We start from the raw sequence: 24,908 nt of genomic DNA, 5'->3' as shown, positions 1-24,908 counted from the left end.
GAGGCCTACAAACCTGACTCAGATACACCAGCTGTGTCAGGAGGAATGGGCCAAAATTCACCCAACTTCTTATGGGAAGCTTGTGGAAGGCTACCTGAAATGTTTGACCCAAGTTAAACAATTTAAAGGCAATGCTACAAAATACTAATTGAGTGTATGTAAACTTCTGACCCACTAGGAATGTGATGAAAGCTGAAATAAATGATTCTCTCTACTATTATTCTGACATTTCACATTCTTAAAATAAAGTGCCGATCCTTACTGACCTAAGATGGAGAATTTTTACTAGGATTGAATGTAAGGAATTGTGACAAGCTGAGTTTAAATGTATTTGGCTAAGGTGTATGTAAACTTCCGATTTCAACTGTACATATGACTACATTTCACAATATGTGAACCCTGTTGATGTAATGGCATCTTTTCATGCAGTGTGTTGTAACGTTGTAACACTCTTAAGAGCGGTACATAGATTCAGAAATCTTTGTACCACAACATAAATGGTTATAAAAACTGCATATATGTACATTCACTCACACACATACACACTCCTCTCTCAGATTTTCCCAGGGACTGTGTGACGCGTCCTCCCATCGCTGTCGATCTCAAGAGCGTCGATCTCAACAGCATCAATCTCAACATAGTTGATGTTTAAAAAAAAACATACACATTTAAAGACTTCTATAAACAATGCTTACATTTCTCCAACATTTTCTCCCTCTGTCACTGTCTCTTCCTCTCTATAGTTGTTGCTACATAGGGTACAACAAGTACCCAGAGAAGGATGAGTGGACGTATTGGCCAGCGTATAGTCCTGCGGCCTGGTCCGAGGGTAGCTGGAGGTACACGGTGTCCCCGGGTTGTAGAGGTAACACTGCGCTCCCCGACGCCTGATCCAGGAATCCCTTCTTATACTCGTCATATGTGTACATCACAGGCTCATCGTTCCTCATCAGCGCCACCCACACGTTGGCCCCTTTGCAGTGGACGTGGTAGGCAAAGTAGTAGATCCCGGGCATGTCACAGGTAAACACGCCTGTCTGGGGGTTGTAGTTCTGACGGCCGTTGTACAGGATCTTGTCGAACACCACAGGCATGCCCACTGGTGGGAAGGGTGTGGTCACCAGAGCCGTGAACGCTGGCATCTCCAGACCGCTGGCGCCCATTACCTCTCCACTGTTTCCTCCATATTTCCCCTTCTTGCCATAGCCGGTGGTCTTGACTCCATCCAGCCCAGGAGGAATACCCATCTCAGTGAGGACTGCTCCCATGTTAGGGGAGAGGGCGGGGGGTCCGGGTGGGCCTGGGGGACCAGGTAGACCTGGCTGGCCTGGATTTCCTGGTGGTCCTCCAGGACCTTCTTTACCTGGAGGTCCAAGAGGACCAGGGACACCTGGGTTTCCGTTACCCTCAACGCCGGGAAGACCAGGTAATCCGCTGTCACCTTTAGACCCAGGGGCACCAGGAGGTCCGATCGGCCCACCTGCACCTCCCAGACCTGGAATGCCCTTAGGGCCTTGGGGACCCTTCTCTCCTGGAAGTCCTCCCTCTCCCTTTGGCCCAGATAGGCCTGGAATGCCAGGGGCGCCTGGTAACCCTTTGTGTCCGCCTTCCCCTTGGGGTCCTACAGGCCCAGCGGGACCCCTTGGCCCTGGCTCTCCTCCCTCTCCAGGGAAGCCATTCTGACCATGAAGTCCAGGAGGACCAGGCTCACCCTGGCCACCTGGCAGCCCCTTTTGCCCTCCCTCTCCAGCCTCTCCTTTTGCCCCTGGTTGGCCAAGACCTCCAGGGGGTCCTATAGGGCCAAGGGGACCAGCTGGTCCGATTGGTCCAGGTGGTCCAATCACACCTGGAAGTCCTCCATGGCCTTTGTCTCCCTTCGGTCCTGGGCCTCCGGGCATCCCACCCATCCCTTTATCTCCCTTGGGTCCTGGGAATCCTGGTTTTCCAAATCCGGGCAATCCAGGCTTCCCTGGCAAACCTGGAGGGCCTGGGTGCCCTTTCCCACCAGGCATGCCTGGTTGTCCAGGCAGACCATTCTGGCCTGGTTTTCCCTGGCCTGGCAACCCTGGTGGACCGGTCTCGCCACCCTCTCCTGCTGGTCCAGCCAGCCCCTGCTCTCCAGGAGGGCCTGGTTTCCCTGGTCCTCCTGGTGGCCCCGATATGCCATTCATTCCAAGCTTGCCCACACCGGGCATCCCTCCCTGGCCTGGAGGTCCAGGGGGTCCTGCTGGCCCTTTGTGGCCTGGCTGTCCTGGCTGTCCAATTCCCTTGTCACCCTTGGGTCCTGGTAATCCTGGTAGTCCCGGCAGGCCCTTATGTCCTGGCTCCCCCTTGGGTCCTGGTTGTCCTGGTAACCCCCCAACCCCTGGTTTTCCTATCCCCGGGAGACCTGGAGGACCAGGGGGGCCCTGAGGCCCTGGCTGCCCCATATGACCGTCTCCACCACTGGGGCCCAGCTCTCCAGGTACACCTGGGTCTCCCATGCCCCCTGGCTTGCCTGGAATTCCCGGGAGTCCTGGTTTGCCTACACCAGGGAATCCTGGGGAACCAGCAGAGCCTGGTTTTCCTTCACCTCCTGGCTGTCCTACCCCAGGAGGACCTGGTGGCCCAGAGGGTCCCTCAGGTCCTGCAGGCCCAGCTGGGCCCTGCTCTCCTGGCAGGCCTCCAGGGAGACCTCCCACAGCCCCACTGGGGATGGTCTGACCTGTAGGGGATAAGATGTCCAATCAGTCTAAACATTATTGGAAGATTGCAGGCATAGCACAATATTCAGCACAAGAGCAAAATGAAGTACAATCTGCTTGTGTGTATGTCTTAACTAGAGTTAGGTTAGGTAATGAACATTGAAGATTGACATAGTCTCAACATAAACAACATACTATTGCCCTACTCCATAGTAGTGCGCTACATTCGACCAGAGCCACAAGTCCTTTGAGATTGCCAGTTGATCTCACCTTTGTCCTGTCCACTGTTGACTACCACACCTTTGCGGGGGTACTCCTTGCCCATATGCATGGGCATCTGGGGGATCTCTTTTCTGTAATGGGGGTACTGCATGTGGGGCATGTCCTTTCCTGGCCACTGCTGCTGAGGGTGCTGCTCTTTGCTGCCCATGCCCATGTGGGACAGGTGTGGCATAGGCTGGTGCTGCTGGGGTTGCTGCTGGGGGTGCTGCTGGTGCTGTTTGTGTCCGTAGTATACCCCCGCGTGAACAAGAGGTAGTACTGCAAGCTGAAACAGAGCCACGAGGAGAGGGGCTGAGAGAGAAGGCACGGCCATGGCCTGGGGAAGACAGCAGAGGAGAACTATGTTAGACAATCAGTCAATTGATCAATTGATCAAAAAGTCAATCAATGAGCCAATCAAAGGAATCTAATTCACTGCCAGTATGTATTTTTCAATCAAATGCAAACAGTCAAACAGACATACATGGCAATAAAAGCCATATGACTGGTAATATGAAAGCTTTTCCCCATAGAAAGGGATTCATGCCCTGATACACCCTCGCATTGCTCTGGCTCCACCTACTGGACAGTAAAAGAGCAATATATTACACAGACAGCGCTGCCCGCAAATGACCACAACCAGTCACTCAACCATTAACCATGGGCCAACCTTTTTAAAAATAGTATATATTGCCAGATGTAGGATGTGGTAACCACAAAACAGTTTTCTTTTTACATGCTCAATCTTGTAACAACACTGCTAACTGACTACATTTACATTTTACAGATGCTCTTATCCAGAGCAACTTCCAGTACTTAGTGGATATATTGTAATACTTTTTTTCTACTGTTCAAACCCACAATCCTGGCGCTTGCCATGCTCTGCCAACTGAGCTACACTTGACCTAGGCAGACCGTTGCCTAACACAATGTTTCCAATGCTGTTGCCTAGGGTCAGGTTTACGAGACTACTAACTGACTGAGCAATGCCTTGGCTTTCAAACAGCTGATGGAGCAAAATGATAACATGACTAATAGCCCTGTTATCAGACATACTATCAGACAAACGAACTGACAAGGACATTTAGACTTCACATGAAAGCTTCTGAAAATAACCCACCAGATCAGAAGAAACTCAAATGCGTTTCGGCCTACAAGTCATAGCTGAAAAAAAGCAGTTTTACTCAAGATTCTCTGTTATGTTTCTTAACACGTTCTTTCTTTCGTTAAATAATGAATCATATAACGTGGCTGTTTTTGGCTAGGCTTTGTGTGTGTCTCTGACCTTCTACTGTGAACCCTCCCAGATGTTCTCAGGAAATGAGGATGCTCCGTCAAGACTCAGCCACAGTATAACAAAGAGCATCAGAGCTGGAACTGTGAGATGGTGTTTCTTGGCTTTGGTCCTCTTTTGTGTTACGGTAGCCAATTACTATTTAACCCGTTAAAACACTGTTCAAATTCCAATGCTAATGTTTGAGTTTGACTGTAATAGTAAAGATTATGTGAGAAGTAATACTGATTGATTGGTATACAGTCTCAGAAATATGCTGTTATAGTGATGTACTTACAAAGGCTGGGCAATTTTCAAGAATGCCATTGAACTGAATATCTTGTCACTTACTGTAGTTTGACTGTTTGATCTCTCTCACACACAGTTTCTCTCACACACTCTCTCTCACCCTCTACCTCTCTCTCTATATTTTTCTTTCTCTCCCTCACCGAATCCCTCTTGTCACTGTCTATCCCTCACTCTGCCCCTCTCTTATACGGAACACAGAGCTCTGATGGTCAAAGACTGTACTGTAGGCTAAACACCAGTATGTTAGAGATCAGCCCTCCAAACCAAAGCTTTTTGTTCGGAGAGCTGGTCTGGCCAAAATATGCAGCAGGAATGAGTTTTCTGAGTTGGCTTGGCCAGTTAGGTAGCCAGTTCATTCCAATTGGTTGTCACAGCTGACCTTTGTGAATGAGAAATACTGATGGAAGAAGGATGGAATACATTTGTTGGAGAAGCTATTATTCCGTGTTTCTGTCAAATTCATACTTACCATAGAGTTCATAGGGTTCACATATTCTGAAGATAAATAAATAAAAATGGCTGCTTTCTTAGGTTCTCTTGTGGTTTTACAGTATGTTTCCTGCCAAGCCTCCGAATCAACACATACCATTTGACAATAGATAGGCTACTACTTAAAAGTCATGCACAAGATTCAACCACAGGTATGAATGAATGATGTCAGAACTACTGACATAAAAAAAAGTCAAATGCAGCAATGCAGGTGTACAGTGAGAAATGATACAGAGGGAAAGTCAAGTAGTAAGGGATATCTGCTCCTGGTCAGTTCATGTGGTTGTGGTGAACTCCTAGCCTAACAGAGGTCATGTTAGGTCCTCAGATGTTGGGCTGCAATTGTGACATTGTGAACAGGAGTCAACACAGATTGGTACAGGCTATCTGAGAAATGTCACCCCATTCTTCCTCAAGGAAGTCCAACAATTCACAGAATTTTTACAGCAGTGAGTGTGACCCAAAAAGTTGACCAAAACGTGTCCATGCGATCTGTGTGTGTGTGTGTCTGTGTGTGTGTGTGTGTGTGTGGTGCATAGGTGAAAGTGTGTGTGTGTTTGAATGTAGCAGGTTACGCACTGCGTGTCACTCACTCATGCGTAATCTTACTGCAGTGAGAGGTATTTCTCTCACCCCTAAGCCAACCCTCAGGCATGCCAAGTGGAAATAGGAACACCTCACTGCCCGCAACCTCCCTGACCTCAACCTCCCTGACCTCAACCTCTCTGCCCGCAACCTCCCTGACCTCAACCTCCCTGACCTCAACCTCCCTGACCTCGTCACTCTCCGCTTCTCTACTGATCTTGTGTTGCTTCCTCTCCTACATTTATCTGTCTGGGGCTGCTGTCTGCACGTGAGAGAAACAAGAATATGCATATGTGCATCTGTGTGTATTTTCTAACTTTTCATTCACATCCAGGACCCAGACGTCCAATCCAACGAGCAGAGCTCTGGTCCAACAGATAGAAGAGCGGTCCAACAAGGCCGCCCAGACCGCCTTCTAGTCTTACACGATTTTTCTCCGTCTTGTGCATTTCCTTCTGAAGGTCAGTATCGCAGACAGACATTTGGGTTGTCTTTGGCTGATGCTCCTATGGTAGGATTGTGTGTCTGTGTGTGTGTTTCTCTGTCTGTTTCAATTTGGGCTTTAACGGCGGTCCTGATCCTGTCTAGTTGTGTATCTGGCTTGGGCCAGAGGGGATTCCGTTTTGGGGTTGGGTCTGGCCGGCTGCTTCTGGGAGAGGAGGGGCTAATGCTTTATTTTGCACTCATATTTGAACTGGTATATAGTATTTACAAAGACCATTCTTAATACAAATGGGAAACTGATGAGTGTGAAAAACCCAGCAGCGTATCAGTTCCAACTGGTGCGCCTGGCACCTACGACCATACCCTGTTCAAAGGCACTTAAATATTTTGTCTTGCCCATTCACCCTCTGGATGGAACACCTACACAAACCATGTCTCAATTTTCTCAAGGCACTGCATCTCAGTGCTTGAGGCATCACCACAGACACCCTGGTTCAAATCCAGGCTGTATCACAACCAGCTGTGATTGGGTGTCTGATAGGGCGGCGCACAATTGGCCCAGTGTCGTCTGGATTTGGACGGTGTAGGTTGTCATTGTAAATAAGAATTTGTTCTTAACTGACTTGCCTAGTTAAATAAAAAAATACAAATACAAGTTTCTGGATCGACGTGTACGACAGCGTGTTCCAGTTCCCGCCAATATCCAGCAACTTCACACAGCCATTGAAGAGGAGTGGGACACCATTTCACAGGCCACAACCAACAGCCTGATCAACTCTATGTGAAGGAGATGTCGCGCTGCATGAGGCAAATGGTGATCACACCAGATACTGACTGGTTTTCTGATCTCTGCCCCTACCTTTACATTCAAAAAAATCTGTGACCAACATATGCATATCTGTATTCCCAGCCATGTGAAGTCCATAGATTAGGGCCTAATGAATGTATTTCAATTGACTGATTTCCTTATATGAACTGTAACTCAAGAAAGGTCTACCACCCAATGGACATCCAGCCAACTGGACAGAACTGTGAGATGCATTGGAGTCAACATGGGCCAGCATCCCTGTGGAACGCTTTCAACACCTCGTAGAGTCCATGTCCTGACGAATTGAGGCTGTTCTGAAGCCAAAAGCAGGGAGATGCACCTCAGTATTAGGAAGGTGTTCTTAATGTTTTGTGCACTCAGTATATATAGTGAAAAACTGAGTTTAAATGTATTTGGCTAAGGTGTATGTAAACTTCCGACCTTCCGACTTCAACTGTATATATATATATATACAGTTGAAGTCGGAAGTTTACATACACCTTAGCCAAATACATTTAAACTCAGTTTTTCACAATTCCTGACATTTAATCCAAGTAAAAATTCCCTGTTTTAGGTTAGTTAGGATCACCACTTTTTTTAAGAATGTGACATTTCAGATTGATAGAGAGAATAGTAGAGAGAATGATTTATTTCAGCTTTTATTTCCTTCATCACATTCCCAGTGGGTCAGAATGTCACGCCCTGACCTTAGTTATCTTTGTTTTCTTTATTATTTTGGTTAGGTCAGGGTGTGACGAGGGTGGTATGTGGAGTGTAATGTCTAGGGGTTTTTGTATGTCTAGGTTTTTTTGTATTGTCTAGGTGTTTTTGTCCTGTCTAGGGTTTTTGTATATCTATGGGGTTTTAGTATGTCTAGGTATATGTAGGTCTATGGTGGCCTGAATTGGTTCCCAATCAGAGGCAGCTGTTTATCGTTGTTTATAAACGTTGTTTATAAACTTGTTTTAATGACTCCAACCTAAGTGTATGTGAACTTCTGACTTCAGCTGTATGTATATATGACCTCAATCCTATAGAAATTTGTGGGCAGAACAGAAAAAGCATGTGTGAGCAAGGAGGCCTACAAACCTGACTCAGTTACACCAGCTCTGTCAGGAGGAATGGGCCAAAAATCACCCAACTTATTGCGGGAAACTTGTGGAAGGCTACCCAAAATGTTTGACCGAAGTAAAAAATTTTAAAGGCAATGCTACAAAATGCTAATTGAGTGCATGTAAAGTTCTGACCCACTGGGAATGTGATGAAAGAAATAAAATCTGAAATAAATCATTCTCTCAACTATTATTCTGACATTTCACATTCTTAAAATAAAGTGGTGATCCTAACTGACCTAAAACAGGCAATTGTTACTAGGATTAAATGTCAAGAATTGTGAAAAACTGAGTTTAAATGTATTTGGCTAAGGTGTATGTAATCTTACAACTACAACTGTGTGTATTTATATATATATAATTATTAGGTTATAGCCACAGCCATCCAACCTCTATACACCAACACCAGCCCCTTTCATATACCCATATCCAGTTGCAGAACCTTTTCTCAACAGTCAGTCGCAGCCCTAGATCAAGTCCCATTCCCAAGCCTCTGCTCTATAAACCAGTCCCAGCTCTATACACCAGTCCCAACTCTTTTTTTAACCCTTATTTTACCAGGTGAGTTGACTGAGACCACATTCTTATTTGCAGCAACAACCTGGGGAATAGTTACAGGGTAGATGAATGAGCCAATTGGAAGCTGGGGATGATATGGGGCTAGATTAGGAATTTAGCCAGGGTTAACACCCCTACTCTTACAATAAGTGTCATGGGATCCTTAGTGACCACAGAGAGTCAGGACACCCATTTAACTTTCCATCTGAAAAACAGCACCTTACACAGGGGAATGTCCCCAATCACTGCCCTGGGGCATTGGGATGTTTTTGTTTGTTTTCTACCAGGGGAAAGAGTGCCTCCTACTGGCCATCCAACACCACTTCAGCAGCATCTGGTCTTTACAGTAATCCAGGGACCAACCCTGCTTAGCTTCCGAGGCAAGCCAGCAGTAGGATGCAGGGTGGGATGCTGCTGGCATTCTATACACCAGTCCCAGCTCTATACACTAGCTTGGCTATGAAGAATGACAACTGCGTTGACCCCTGACCATTTCTCAGGCGACTGGCGATTCTAATATGGCCGTGCCACCCTCTCTCCCCCAGTGGGCACTCGCCCTCTCGTGCCTTTGAAGGGGGCCCGTCTCATTTCCATGGCGATGGGAGCCTGACGTGCAGGAATGCTTTCCAACAATTCCATATGGAGGGAAAATGAGACAAGAAGAGAGAGAAAGAGGCAGAGCCAGCGAGAGAAGAGGGGAGACATAATGCAGACCCAGGCACATGGGTGTATGAAGACGATGTGTTGGGTGGATGGGTGTGTTAGCGCTATAGTCAAATAGCCTCATTCAGTCCTGATGGTACAGTGTGTGTGTTTTGGGGTTAAGGTTAAATGGTAGGGTTGAGGGTTAGGGTTAAGGTTAGGTAAGGCATAGAGGAAAATATGATTTTTAATGGTCAAGCATTTTTACTCCCCAAAACGTCCTGAAATTTCACAAAAATAAAGGTGTGTGTGTGGGTGTGGGTGTGGGTGAGTGCATGCATGCGTGTGTTGTGTGAGTGAGTGAGTGTGTGTGAGCATATGGATTCATTATGGTGGAGACAGAACAGTCTAGACTGTAATACAGTAGAATTGAGAGGTGGATTAAGGATATGCTCTGTTCATAGCTGCTTTTGTAGCAGAAGTGTGTTTTCTGACAAATGATAGATATTCTGTTTTGGCCATCCATGCTTGGCCAGGGGCCCACTGTAAATGACACAGATGTATTTTTATGTTGCATTCACATTTTGGCCATTCAGCAGACTCCTGTATACAGAGTTATTTTGAGTGAGTATTCATGTAAGTAACCTGAAACTTCTTTCCAGGACCAGGGTTGGGTGAAATGCCTAGATGCTGAGACATTTGACAGGGCCAGTTTAACTCTCACACACACTTACTCCACCAAATTGCAACTCAGAGAGTAAATAGATCCATCAAAAGTTCTTAAGAGCGTGAAAGTGTTTGGGGGTTTTGTGGAGTAGGTGCAAACTTTCAATGACTTTCTATTAGCAGGCCGTGTGACTAATCTCTCATTGCCTCATACTAACAAATGATCAACTGTACAAGGACAGCCAGAGTGTACACTGAGAAAGCATTAAAACGACCCAAAGTGATACATGATGAGCAGTCTGTAACTTAAACCATAGTGTGTGTGTCTGTGTATGTGTGTGGACATGTGCATGTGTGTGTGTGTGTGTGTTTGTGTATGTATGTGTGTGGACATGTACGTGTGTGTGTGTGTGTAGACATGTGCATGTGTGTGTGTAGACATGTGCGTGTGTGTGTGAACATGTGCATGTGTGTGTGTGTACATGTGCGTGTGTTTGTGGACATGTGCGTGAGTGTATGTGTGTGGACATGTGCGTGTGTGTGGTCATGTGCATGTGTGTGGACATGCGCGTGTGTGTGGGGACATGTGTGTGTGTGTGTGTGTGGACATGTGTGTGTGGCCATGTGCGTGTGTGTGGACATGCGCGTGTGTGTGAGTGTGACAAACTTGAGAGGATGGGAAACATTTTGACAACATGAGAGATACGGAACATGATTTCTGTTTAGTGTCAGACGCCCCAACCTGTTGTCATCGACTCCCCAGAGTTATCTGTCAGACACGAGGAGACCTACATCATGAAACTCCTGCTCTATTGCGTAAGGAGTAGGGCAGGCGACCAACCCTCATCAATCCATGATGCAGCTTGTTACCAAAACATATATGCTATGAAAGAGACCATCATTCATGAGCATTGTATTTAGCTACTGAATGAGCTCCTTCAAATTGCTTCTATGAAATGTATGTAAATACATTGTAATTGGGTTAGAGCAGCCTCGGACATCGAGGCTTCGCTTACGTAGTCACCGAGAAGCGGTTTGGAAGGATGGCCCAGCGAGGGTTGGAGCTCCTCTCCACTACACTAACCTGCTATGGGTCCTAACCTACAGCCACCTCAGGCTGTTATTAGACAAGCTGGCATGGGTCCTAACCTACAGCCCCCTCAGTTTGGTCTGAATGACTCCATGGTGGTTCAGGCTGGACAAGTCTCTATGGGATCTTCCTTACCCTCACAGAGGATCTCACACACACACACACACACACACACACACACGGTCAGACTGTGCTGGACGTGTTATTTCTCACAGACGCCACTCTGGTGAAGCTTGTGTGACTCATGAATGAATGGCGTCTCCAGGAGATTTATGGGTAATACTTATTTCAGTAGGTGCCAGTATCTGTAGCTTCACCATGCTGCTACCGTACGGCCACATTGGCCGGGCACAGAATGACGGGTTCCTCACATGAATATGCTTTTCTGTTTTGATTTCTCCCTCAACTACAGACCTTTATGTCATCACTGTATGACAACCAAGCAGAAGTATTTCAACAAAAAGGGCACTAAAGCCACATTTCGATTTAGTACGCCAAGTTAAGTATACCACCTACCCAAACCCCCCCTCTGCTCCCCATGGCTGAAAAAGCTTCATGGTCTTGCTTTACACACACACACACACACACACACACACACACACACACACACACACACACACACACACACACACACACACACACACACACACACACACACACACACACACACACACAGGAGAGACTCTGTTTTCATTAATATATAATCTGGGTCTATAAGTGTTGAACATCCAGAATATTTTCAGGAAATAAAGCTCAAGCACCAAGGAGATAAGATAACACACTGCAGGGGCCTCCCGGGTGGCGCAGTGGTCTAGGGCACTGCATCACAGTGCTAGCTGTGCCACCAGAGACTCTGGGTTCGCGCCCAGGCTCTGTCGCAGCTGGCCGCAACCGGGAAGTCTGTGGGGCTATGCACAATTGGCCAAGTGCCGTCTGGGTTAGGGAGGGCTTGGCCGGTAGGGATATGCAACCGGCGGGCCGGGCGCAGTGCACAGTAACCAAGGTCGCCAGGTGCATGGTGTTTCCTCCGACATATTGGTGCGGCTGGCACATTGGTGTGGCCACACATTGGTACCAGTGTGAGAGCAAAAAAGTTAACTGCCTCAGGCACTGATTTTACAGCATCGACAAGAACCAAATTCATTTACAGTGCACATAAAATGCAAATCTTGCACTTTTTTAAATCCGTGCAGACACACCAGAATGCTTTCTGCTCATGACGGATGCACCATCCCAGCCTTGCCCCACAAGATTATTTCTGTAGTCCAGACCATGTTTTTCAAGACAATCAATTATCATTTTAGTTTCATCTGCAATTACACTAAAAACGTCACTTTTTTTTACATCTCCTGTTATTTCACTTTGTTCTGGATTTGGTGGCTTGTGTTCATCCTTGCATTCATTATTTTCTCTATGAGAGGGTCATGCTTTGCTATTTCTTCTAAGATTGTCAGAAAATTACCCTTGTGAGTATCATCACTCTTGATGACCTCTCTGAGCTATATTTTGAGTGGCAGGAGCACGTCTGCAATTGTTTTAATGTAAGTACAGTTTTCCTACACTTTATTTTTCCAGTCCTCATTTATGACATCTAACATTGATGAGTTGCTGTCAATAGCCCTTTTCTGCTGATTCCAAGCGTACATAGCATTGATATGATGCTCTGCCTTTGAATGGAGCTTAAACCCAGAATCTTTAAACAGCACTTTTTTCCAGTTACAAAAACCTGACTGTGATGTGAAGGCAGATTCAGGTGTATTGGGCAGAGAAAATGCCTACAGGCGAAACAATAAGACTAATCTTGATTTACAGAATATTCAAGCCATGAATTGTCCTTTTTCCATGAGCTGTTGAAAGCCCTTTTCCTAGTACCATGCTGAGTTCTGGGAAATGTTTTCAAACACGTCTGTACAGGACCCTGTTCTCTGGATCTTGACATGTCTGAAATACACGTTAAATAATGTGTCATCTCTCTATGGAAATGTATAATTAAGGGAACCACAATATTAGATACTAACAGCTGCTAACTAAAATGTGTAGTTTAAGGTATAGGCCTGGCCTACCATTAGGTCTTTTTGGAATATCATATCTGTTGTTTGATGCAGTTGGGAGGGGCTTGATGACATCTCCTGGCAGCTCTGGCTCACTGTCTTGCTCAGAGCCAGAGGTCTCTGTGTCATCCCTTAGAGTATAATCACAATAAAAATGCCACAGCCATCAAAACAAGAACACACATGAATCAACAACCAACATTTTAAAGTGATGCTTAATCAGACAAAATCATCTATTACAAGCTGAAGCTAAACTTAAATTCTGAACAGACTGACTGTCTGGTAGATGCTCTGACCTGGTGGTGGTAGACTGGGTCCTTGTGAAGTCTGACCACACTGACTCTGACGAGCCTCAGGGAGCTGCTCTTATCAACATTTGAGGTTTTTATAATAAACCATGTATTTACAGATGTTACGTATTAGTTTCTAGGGCACATCATGTGCTTCAAAAGTAGCTAGAATTTATAAAGTCCCACTATAGGCTGTATCTCAATCAATTTAAAAATAAGTATTGCTGGTGCTCCTAAATGTCATGTGGTGCTCCTAACTCTCATGTGGTGCTCCTAACTCTTTTAAGTTTGGAGCACCAGTGCTACCAATGTTTTGTTATTATTTAAAGCCCTGCACACACACACACACACAGAGACACACACACACACACACACAGAGACACACACACACACACACACACACACAGAGACACACACACACACACACACACACACACACACACACACACAGACACACACACACACACATACATACACACACTCGCACAGACACACACACACACAGACACACACACACACAGACACACACACACACACACAGACACACACACACACACACAGACACACACAAGACAGCTTTGAAAAGCTTTGATTGTTTTTGAGTATGTCTGGGGCAGGCGGAACAGCTGAAAGCTATGTGGCGTGTTACCGACAGCTAACGGTCATGGTTGGGTAACGGTCAGGAACGCAGACATCCATGGTCACGCTCTCTCTGCCCTGTGGTCCAGTAGTGGTCGAAGTTGCATGTGACAGTTGAACGAGAGTGAGTGAGTGAATTTACAGTAATGAGGGGGCGGAGCCAGAGGGGTGTCCGGGGTGGCACTGGACACCCCTGATATCTGATTGGCAACCCCGGGAGCCACCCCAAAATTGAATTCGCTACTGGCAGGAAACACTAGTTACATCTTCGGCTGTTGTAGGAAATATGGATCATTAAAACACTCATAAGCCTAAATTCCATCACTTTTGGGAAACTGGACACTGATCTTTTCACCTGGGTGGGCCAGAAGCAAGCCGTTTTCGCTGTAGTAATGGTGCAACTATGACGCTAAAGAATCTGCACTCACTTTTTCTACACTGTTAGAACAAAAAGGTGCTATCTAGAACCTAAAAATGGTTATTCGACTGTCCCCATAGGAGAACCCTTTGAAGAACCCATTTTGGTTCGAGGTAGAACTTTTGGGGGTTCCATGTAGAACCCTTTCCACAGAGGGTTCTAAATGGAACCCAAAAGGGTTTTTACCTGGAACCATATACGGTTTTACCTAGAGCCAAAAATGGTTCTCCTATGGGGACTGCCAAAGAACCCTTTTGGAACCCTTTTTTCTAAAAGTGTAGGGCACTCGGAAACAACGGTACATCGAAGCATTATCATTAAAACAATTAATATCTGGGAGATTTTAGTCGCACTTTAGAGCCCTTCATGTCTGTATGTGTGTTTCCCCTGGACTGCTTCCAGACTGCCTCCTTTATGTTCTTCATATACAACTGTGTTAGTGGGCATCAGGTGTGTTACACTCCTGGCTCTCATGGCTGTTCTGGCAGCAGTTCTAAGATGAATACCAGTCAGCTACAGGATGCCACCAGGAATTCAGTAGAGATAGCATCAGTTCCACCAAGTCCTACTCTGACCCACTGTGTATCATATAAAGCAGTTGTTTGGGTTGCATTAGTTACAGGAGTCCGAATGGGGCTAGACAAGATGAACACAGTTTCTAAACCCAGAGGCACAACATCGCCAGACTTCCAGGAAGCAGAGCAAGCAGACCAAGCAGTCCAGGCCGTGTTTTGGGCTTTGAGAATGAATGTCAATGAAAGAAGTGAACAATTCTTCCTAAAGGCACAACCCAGATTCGAGTCAATGTTTTAAGGAGTTGAATATGTTATTACTCTAACAAAGTGACGAACTGACACGTTTTCATTTTCATCCAAAACGTTATTTCAAAGGAGTGTGTTTGATTTGACGTCACATGTGCAGTTCGCTGCACGACCACCCTTAGACTCCATTAAATGTTTCTGTGCATGAGCTTGGCCAGCATATGTCGCCATGACATCGCCTACAAGCACGATCAGGGATTTCTATTGGAGGAGCAGCTTCTGCCTCTGTTTATACTGTACCGTCTTTGGTATGAGTGACATGTGTTCCAAAGGGAATGGAAGATGGCTGCTTTAAACTGGGATACTGTTATTGTTATTGTATTGCTAGATATTGCTGCGTTGTTGGAACTAGATACACCTGCGATAACATCTGAAAAACTGTGTATGAGACCAATTCACTTTGATTTCTGTAAACATAAACAGACTTCCTCTCTGATCAACCTCATGAAGAGGTTTTTCTTTTGCTGAAAACGTATGAAATGATCTGTAACAATGACACACTACTGTCTGACACTGCATGCAGAAGCTGTGCTTGACATAGAATACAAACAATATAAACTATTGCTCTATGAACTGTCTTGGTGCACAGTGAAAACGTGATCTAATTGTTTGCAATGTCCACAGCTGTAATTACAGAACTGACCAGTGAGGAAAGGAGAGAGGGAGGAATAGGAGAAGAAAATAGAGGAGAGAGAAGGGGGGGACATGATGGAGGGAGGCAGGAGAGAGAGGAGGGGGACATGATGGAGGGAGGCAGGAGAGAGAGGAGGGGGACATGATGGAGGGAGGCAGGAGAGAGAAGGGGGGGACATGATGGAGGGAGGCAGGAGAGAGAAGGGGGGGACATGATGGAGGGAGGCAGGAGAGAGAGGAGGGGGACATGATGGAGGGAGGCAGGAGAGAGAGGAGGGGGACATGATGGAAGGAGGCAGGAGAGAGAGGAGGGGGACATGATGGAAGGAGGCAGGAGAGAGAGGAGGGGGACATGATGGAGGGAGGCAGGAGAGAGAGGAGGGGGACATGATGGAGGGAGGCAGGAGAGAGAGGAGGGGGACATGATGGAGGGAGACAGGAGAGAGAGGAGGGGGACATGATGGATGGAGGCAGGAGAGAGAAAAGGAAGGTGTGGCTACCCACAGTATGATGTCTTACTGATAAAAATACACCTGGGTCTATGTGTGTGTGTGTGTGTGTGTGTGTGTGTGCGTGCGTGTGTGTGTGTGCGCGTGTTTTATGGCTGTATGTCTGTTTGGTGTATTTTCCTTTTCAAGATGTCCATTTATAGATGGTTCCCCATTGCATATGCACACGCACACGCACACACACACGCACACACACACACACACACACACACACACACACACACACACACACACACACACACACACACACACACACACACACACACACACACATACACACACACACACACACACACGGGAATGTGAGGTCTGAGAGAATGGAGAGAAGAGCCAAGTACAGTACATTGCTGAGCACAGTAAAACACTCTCCATCCATAAGATCTCTCTTTGTTCCTCTTCTATCGTTCCTCTCCTCCAGAAAGAGGTGGTAATATCTCCATCTACTCCCCCTCTTCTTCCTCTACCTTTAGACACATCTGTCTATTCTCTTCCCTTCATCCTACTGTCTTCCAATCTTCCTCCACAAACATCTTTCTCTTCTCATCTTTCGTTTCACCGTCTCCTATTCTTCCTCTCTATCTAAATTAGCAGACATGTCTATTCCCCCCTTTCCCTTCTTTCTTCTCATCCCTATATTTTCCTCCTGACTCTCTCTCTTCCTCCAGAAATATCCACGTTCAGTTACCTGGAAGTCCTCCCAGTGACTAAGAGAGAGAAGGAGATAGGGGAAGAGGAAGGAGAGGGAAAGAGAGGGAAAGAGGAGAGAGAGAAGGGGGTGGTGTGGGAGGTGAGAGGAGAAATGGAGGGGGGGAAAGTAATGAAAGGGAGAGAAAGAGGTTATGAAGCACAGAGATGTATGTGTATGAGTACAGAATAGGCACGTAGCATCAATCACTCTGACAGCACTGTGTGATCCTACTGGATGTTGAAAACATTCCCACTAACCAAGGAACAACTGTCCAAGCCTACTGAGCATGTCCAGACAACCACTGGGCCGTCCGATTCCTCTCCTCTCCACACCACCACCACCACAACCATTCCCAATTCACATGTCCCCCTCCTCCTTCCTTTTCCATCCCATCTCCCGGCTGCCAGCTTTCTCTGTCTCTGTCTCTGTCTCTGTCTCACACGCACGCACACTCACACACACACACACACACACACACACACACACACACACACACACACACACACACACACACACACACACACACACACACACACACACACACACACACACACACACACACACACACACAGGCCCAGTTAGACACAGCTAAACTAAACAACCAAACTATATTTACAGATTCTCTCACTTTTTTTTCCACTTGAGAAATGCAGCACCAAACATCTAGGTTAGATGTAAAATTGCACGACTAAGACCTCCTTGGCCAAACGTATTAATGAACGGCCGATTTCTTGATTTACCTTAGATTGATTGTGACTATTTTGAGGAAGTGTTACTGTATGTTGTGGCGTACAGTGTTTCAAGAGCAAAAAACAGTAATATTGTTCGTTTTTCAAGCTAATGTCTTTTTAAGGGAGTCTGCGAGTCACAGATGTTTGCTTCGCCTAGCCAAGTTCTGCTAGGAGCAAACTGAACCTAGTATCCGGTTGCCTTGACCCTGTACCTCCTATGTCCACTTGGAGGGAAGAGGAAGAGGAATCTCTGTTTGAGGTTCTCATGGTAGTTGATATGTTAAAGGATAGTACACATACACTGAGTATACCAAACATTAGGAACACCTTCCTAATATTGAATTTCACCCCGTTTTCCCCTCAGAACAGTCTCAATTTGTCGGGGCATGGACTTTACAAGGTATTGAAAGCGGCCCATGTTGACTCCAATGCTTCCTACAGTTGGGTCAAGTTGGCTGGATGTCCTTTGGGTGGTGGACCATTCTTGATACACACAGGAAACTGTTGAGCGTGAAAAACCCAGCAGTGTTGCAGTTCTTGACACAAACCGGTGTGCCTGGCACCTACTACCATACCCCGTAAGGCCTTTAAATATTTTGTCTTGCCCATTCACCCTCTGAATGGCACACATACACAATCCTCACAAGTGTCAATTGTCTCAAGGCTTAAACATCTTTCTTTAACCTGTCTCCTCTCCTTCATCTACACTGGTGGGTGTGGATTTAGCAAGTGACATCAATAAGGGATCCTAGCTTTCACCTCGCCAGTCTGTCATGTTCTGTATACTCAGGGTGTGTTTCAGCTTCCAGGCTTGTGTCTGTATGTGAGTCAGATGAGTGGAGCTGACCTGGTACAGAAATAAGGAGAGAGGAATTCAGAATGAGAGGAACTGTGGAAAATACGCCCTGTCCAAAAGAGGAGGGGAAAATGGTTGATTGTTGAGAACAGCTTTTAAAGGCAGAGCAGTCACACCATCAAATAGCATTTACATGGGTTCAAGTCAAACACACACACAAACACCGACCTGTGCTCCAGTATATTCAACCACCAATTTAGGATGTGTATGTGAATGTGAATCTTCACCATGTTCCAGCACTCTCTAAGATACACAGATACTGATCTGAGGCCAGTTTAGCATGTTTCCCTTCTGCTAGTGAAGGTTAGGATTTGGGGATGGTAAGCTGAACCTAGATCTGTGAGTTAAGGCGAAGTCTATGCGAAGGACATTTGGATACAATCCCATCCGCTCAGGGTAGATCCTACACAAATTCTCTGATTTCCACATGCCCTGAATAGACTGCCAACAACAATCACGATGACACTGAAACCCATCCTTATGATATACAGTAAACATCAATCACCAATCAGTTACAGTTAGCCCATAGCCCACAGTTTTCTGTGATATTTTTTATATCTGCAAATCTCAGAATGTTTCAAGCACTGAATAAGGTCCAGGAAAAAGCTTGTGATGCCTCAGGGACACTACCAGTTAGACTAGACAGCTCTCTGGCCATTTGTCTGGTCAAAGTGGAAAATGTGCTCCCAGCTGTCTGTTCATTTACACAATGAAGCCATTGTGTGCTTGTGACTGTACAAGCCGAATCTAAACAATTTTGCTCCAGCCAAGTAGTTTCCAGAGTTGTGGACTCGAGTCACATGACTGGACTCGAGTCTGACTCGAGTCACACTAATGACTTGAGACTCGACTTAATAGAAAATAAAATAACTTCAGACTTGACTTGGAGCCTCAAGACTCGGGACTCGACTTTGACTTTAAATTCATGACTTGAGTTTATCTGGACAGGTTTTGTAATGTTTTGTCACTCATTTTGAGGCCCAGAGTCTACGTGGATTACTCTACATGCAGCCAGAGACAGTAGCTGCAGATCGCCCCTGCAAGAAAATCTGCAACAAATTGTCTAGTGAAACGCAAACTCGGCACTCTGATTGGACCAGCAAACTGTGAATCAATAGAGGGCGGTTGGTGAGCAGGCAAACATATTGCTGATTTGCTGTACATCCATAGGATTTGGGTGCAGCGCAAACGTCAAATTATAGGAACAGAGGATTGTCATAGAATATGAACCGTTTACTTTGAAAGCTGATCAGCAATTGGGCAACAATTACTACTTGGTTGTATTTGCTAATTGGGTAATTGTATGGTCCTGGGGGTCCAGTGCTTATATTATGCAGGCCTACCTGTTGAAGCTCCTGTTAGACAGATTCCATTTGGTTTCTCAAAGGGAGGCTGCACAGTCTTAACCTCGACCTGTGTCCGTTAAGGTTAAGGTTAAGCCTGATACAGAGGCTATTGCTTTTTGGCTATTGCCTGTGTATATTTGGTGAATCTACTTGTATATTTGTATGATATGGAGCTTTCATTATTGGATCACTAAGACCTGTACATAAGTCTACACTCTGAGGTTCCTATTTTACAACTACAATAGGCTAATCAAAATGTGTTGGAGACAAAATAATGAAAAGGGCTGTCTGGTAGCCTCAAAAAATAGACAAAGATTTGTAAATGAACAAGTCGTTGCATGTCTAGATTTTTTTTTTACTTGACTTGAAAACTTGTGACTCGACTTGCTCTCAGAATGCACGACTCCGACTTGACTCGAATCTTGACCCGTCTACTTGGGACTTGACTCGAGTCTTGACCCGTTCTACTTGGGACTTGACTCGAGTCTTGACCCGTTCTACTTGGGACTTGACTAGAGTCTTGACCCGTTCTACTTGGGACTTGACTAGAGTCTTGACCCGTTCTACTTGGGACTTGACTCGAGTCTTGACCCGTTCTACTTGGGACTTGACTAGAGTCTTGACCCGTTCTACTTGGGACTTGACTAGAGTCTTGACCCGTTCTACTTGGGACTTGACTAGAGTCTTGACCCGTTCTACTTGGGACTTGACTAGAGTCTTGACCCGTTCTACTTGGGACTTGACTCGAGTCTTGACCCGTTCTACTTGGGACTTGACTAGAGTCTTGACCCGTTCTACTTGGGAATTGACTCGAGTCTTGACCCGTTCTACTTGGGACTTTACTGGAGACTCGGACCTTGAGACTTGCTTGTGACTCAAATAATCGTGACTTGGTCCCACCTCTGTCAGTAACACATCTGATACTACAAATCAACTAATCAGTCTCTAATTGATGTTTTGACCAGGGAAGCTACTGGGCCCAGCACCCACGCTGGGCCTTGTAGGATAAGATGTCCTGGTCTAAATCATTGCACATCCATAGAGGCACTTTGAATCATTTGTATTTCAACCAGATTCGAGCATCAACAGCAATGTCCATGGCAAGCCATCATCTCACACAGCACAAGAGTGAGAGAGCTTACAAAACCCCTCACTTTAGGTGACAGGGAAACAGGACTAATCTACTGAGTACATGTATATACTGTATGTTCTGTAATGTTGCACACTCATGAATCAGGCCCTTGGTCACTCCTGCCTCAAAGAATTAGACCATAAATAAACATTTACTTTGATTGACAGGCCAATGCAACAATGAGCTTTCCAGTGAGCTCTAACCAATGAGCTGTCATTATTGGGACATTATTGGGACAGGGAGAGAACATCCCTTAGCCAATGAGCTGTCATTATTCCAGGGAGAGAACATCACTTAGCCAATGAGCTGTCATTATTCCAGGGAGAGAACATCACTTAGCCAATGAGCTGTCATTATTCCAGGGAGAGAACATCACTTAGCCAATGAGTTGTCATTATTTCAGGGAGAGAACATCACTTAGCCAATGAGCTGTCATTATTCCAGGGAGAGAACATCACTTAGCCAATGAGTTGTCATTATTCCAGGGAGAGAACATCACTTAGCCAATGAGCTGTCATTATTCCAGGGAGAGAACATCACTTAGCCAATGAGCTGTCATTATTCCAGGGAGAGAACATCACTTAGCCAATGAGCTGTCATTATTCCAGGGAGAGAACATCACTTAGCCGATGAGCCGTCATTATTCCAGGGACAGAACATCACTTAGCCAATGAGCTGTCATTATTCCAGGGAGAGAACATCACTTAGCCAATGAGCCGTCATTATTCCAGGGAGAGAACATCACTTAGCCAATGAGCTGTCATTATTCCAGGGAGAGAACATCACTTAGCCAATGAGCCGTCATTATTCCAGGGAGAGAACATCACTTAGCCAATGAGCTGTCATTACTCCAGGGAGAGAGAACTCCTGTCAGCCAGTGACAGTGTTTGCTCTGGGCTCTTTTCTCACCAAACTTCTGCTCCTGCCCCCATCACACAGACCTGACAGTTTGCCTTCATCCCTCTGCCACACACACATCTCACGGCCTACACACATCTCACGGCCTACACACACACACACACACACACACACACACACACACACGCACACGCACGCGCACACGCACACACACACACACACACACACACACGCATGCACGCACACATGCACACACACACACACACACACACACACACACACACACACACGTACACACACACACACACACACACACACACACACACAAACACATAGATGCACGCACACTTGCACACGTGCACACACTCACACGCTCCTGCATACACACACACACACACAAACAAAAGTGTACAAACACACATGCTTTCTAAACAAACATTCTCTCACAGATACACACATTCCATTTCCCTGGGGATGGCAACTTTTGTCAGAAGAGGAGAACTGGACAAACCCACCCCACTAGGGGGCACTCTCACTACATAGCCAAGGAGAAGAGCTACCTGCTGCCCAGGCTTACCCTGGCCCAAACCCTGTTTACCAGTCCTACTATGGTCTACTGGTCAGATTGTAGCCAAGCATGGCCACCATTAGACACAGTACAAACTCTATCCTATTTGAATTAAACATAAACTGCACCACAGGCATCTCAGTGACCTCGGCTCAAGAAGCAGCCAAGGTGAACAAAGACACCTCTTAAAGACACTTCAGCATTACAAAATAAAAAAACACAATGGTTCATCTAGTCTATTAGGCCTTCCCATTCTCATTTCATCCAAAAAAAACAATTACATCCCAGAACAACCTAACTATAATGTAAGTGGACCAAAGGGGATTTGTGCAACCCTAAAACAATTTAGTCAATTACAAAGGAAGACGTAGATCTTACTGGACTAAATATAAACATGTAACACCAACACATGATATGAAGAATACACCAGGGAAATACTTTTGCCCCACGGAGAAACAAAAATCAACCACAACGAACACAGCTTATATACCAAGACTTCGGACATATACAACTCTGGTTCTGGTTCTGACATATACAACTCTGGTTCTGACATATACACCTCTGGTTCTGACATATACAACTCTGGTTCTGGTTCTGACATATACAACTCTGGTTCTGGTTCTGACATATACAACTCTGGTTCTGACATATACACCTCTGGTTCTGACATATACAACTCTGGTTCTGGTTCTGACATATACAACTCTGGTTCTGACATATACAACTCTGGTTCTGGTTCTGACATATACAACTCTGGTTCTGACATATACAACTCTGGTTCTGACATATAAACCTCTGGTTCTGACATATACAACTGTGACTCTGGTTCTGACATATACACCTCTGGTTCTGACATATACAACTCTGGTTCTGACATATACAACTCTGGTTCTGGTTCAGACATATACACCTCTGGTTCTGACATATACAACTCTGGTTCTGACATATACACCTCTGGTTCTGACATATACACCTCTGGTTCTGATATATACACCTCTGGTTCTGACATATACACCTCTGGTTCTGATATATACACCTCTGGTTCTGACATATACAACTCTGGTTCTGGTTCTGACATATACACCTCTGGTTCTGACATATACAACTCTGGTTCTGACATATACACCTCTGGTTCTGATATATACACCTCTGGTTCTGACATATACACCTCTGGTTCTGATATATACACCTCTGGTTCTGACATATACAACTCTGGTTCTGGTTCTGACATATACACCTCTGGTTCTGACATATACAACTCTGGTTCTGACATATACACCTCTGGTTCTGACATATACAACTCTGGTTCTGGTTCTGACATATACAACTCTGGTTCTGGTTCTGACATATACACCTCTGGTTCTGAAATATACAACTCTGGTTCTGACATATACAACTCTGGTTCTGACATATACAACTCTGGTTCTGGTTCTGACATATACAACTCTAGTTCTGACATATACAACTCCAGAATACACTCAATGGCGGTCAGCCAGTCAGCATTTTCTAAATGATCAGTACTTATTAGACAAATAAAAACATATTGCTTAAACAGACACACAAACCAAGTGACAAAATGTGTACCATCAGATGTTGCCCAGAACTGAAGCAGATGTTTTTTTGTTTTACATGCATCTAAAAAGCTTCATTCTTTACAGCATTTATCTGCTGTAATAATCAGGATATTCATCCCTGCTTGTCATCTGAAATTCTGAAAAAGGAGCTGAGGCTGGAGGATTGGAAGGTTCCTTACCTTTCTCAGTGAGTGGCTGTTGTAAAGGGGGAATAATCACTGCAGACAGACAGACGGACAGAGAAAACCCTGGGATAGGAGCTCCGAACAGCACCACACAGCATGGGCCTGATTTATATACTCTACTGGGAGGAGTCAGAGGGAGGAGGAGGAGGGGGGGGGGGGGTGGAGAGTGAAGACCTGCTCAACAGTAGTAGGGAGTAAAAATATGTGTGTGTGTGTGTTAGTTACTCCAAGCCACCTGGTCCAACACACTGTGGGTCAGCTGCTGAGTCAGGGGCTTCCACAATAGGCCAACACTGGACGCCATCACCCCTTACATACACTCAAGTCAGGAGTCCTAAGAGCAAGAACATGACACTGTTCTCCCAATGCAGTTCTGACACCTGTCCTCAACCCCCCAACCCACCTGACTCGCTCACTTTGTGGTCTCCAGAGTGTGTGTGTGGCTGTGTACGTGCACACCGCCATGTGTCCACCCCTCCACTGACAGAGCTCTTAGCCCTCAGGGTCTTAGAGAATGGACAGCGAGTAGCAGTGTGTCGCCACCGTGGGTGACAGAATGCAGTAAGTGTGTGTGTGGGGGGACCACACTGACAGAGGGGTGTGAAAGGGTGGCTGTCCCATCCTGTCTTCCACAGGCAAGCGTCAGCTCTGCCAGCCATGTCCAGCCTGTCACTACTGGTGATTAACG

The 24,908-nt window shown here is 45.7% G+C and overlaps 1 protein-coding gene across 1 annotated transcript; it reads right to left on the bottom strand.

Moving 5' to 3' along the window:
• Positions 1 to 287: 287 nt before the first annotated feature.
• On the bottom strand, positions 288 to 24,287 carry col8a1a (collagen, type VIII, alpha 1a). Its single transcript, XM_031806259.1, has 3 exons — positions 24,215 to 24,287; positions 2,955 to 3,282; positions 288 to 2,704 (listed from the first exon to the last, which is right to left on the bottom strand). The coding sequence occupies exons 2-3, from the start codon at positions 3,277 to 3,279 to the stop codon at positions 750 to 752; spliced, it is 2,280 nt and encodes a 759-aa protein (XP_031662119.1). The 5' UTR covers positions 3,280 to 3,282; positions 24,215 to 24,287; the 3' UTR covers positions 288 to 749.
• Between the last annotated feature and the right edge of the window lie 621 nt (positions 24,288 to 24,908).

Source organism: Oncorhynchus kisutch, linkage group LG26, assembly GCF_002021735.2.
Source record: "Oncorhynchus kisutch isolate 150728-3 linkage group LG26, Okis_V2, whole genome shotgun sequence".
Lineage (NCBI taxonomy): Eukaryota > Metazoa > Chordata > Actinopteri > Salmoniformes > Salmonidae > Oncorhynchus > Oncorhynchus kisutch.
This window is presented reverse-complemented; position numbering and strand designations above follow the sequence as displayed.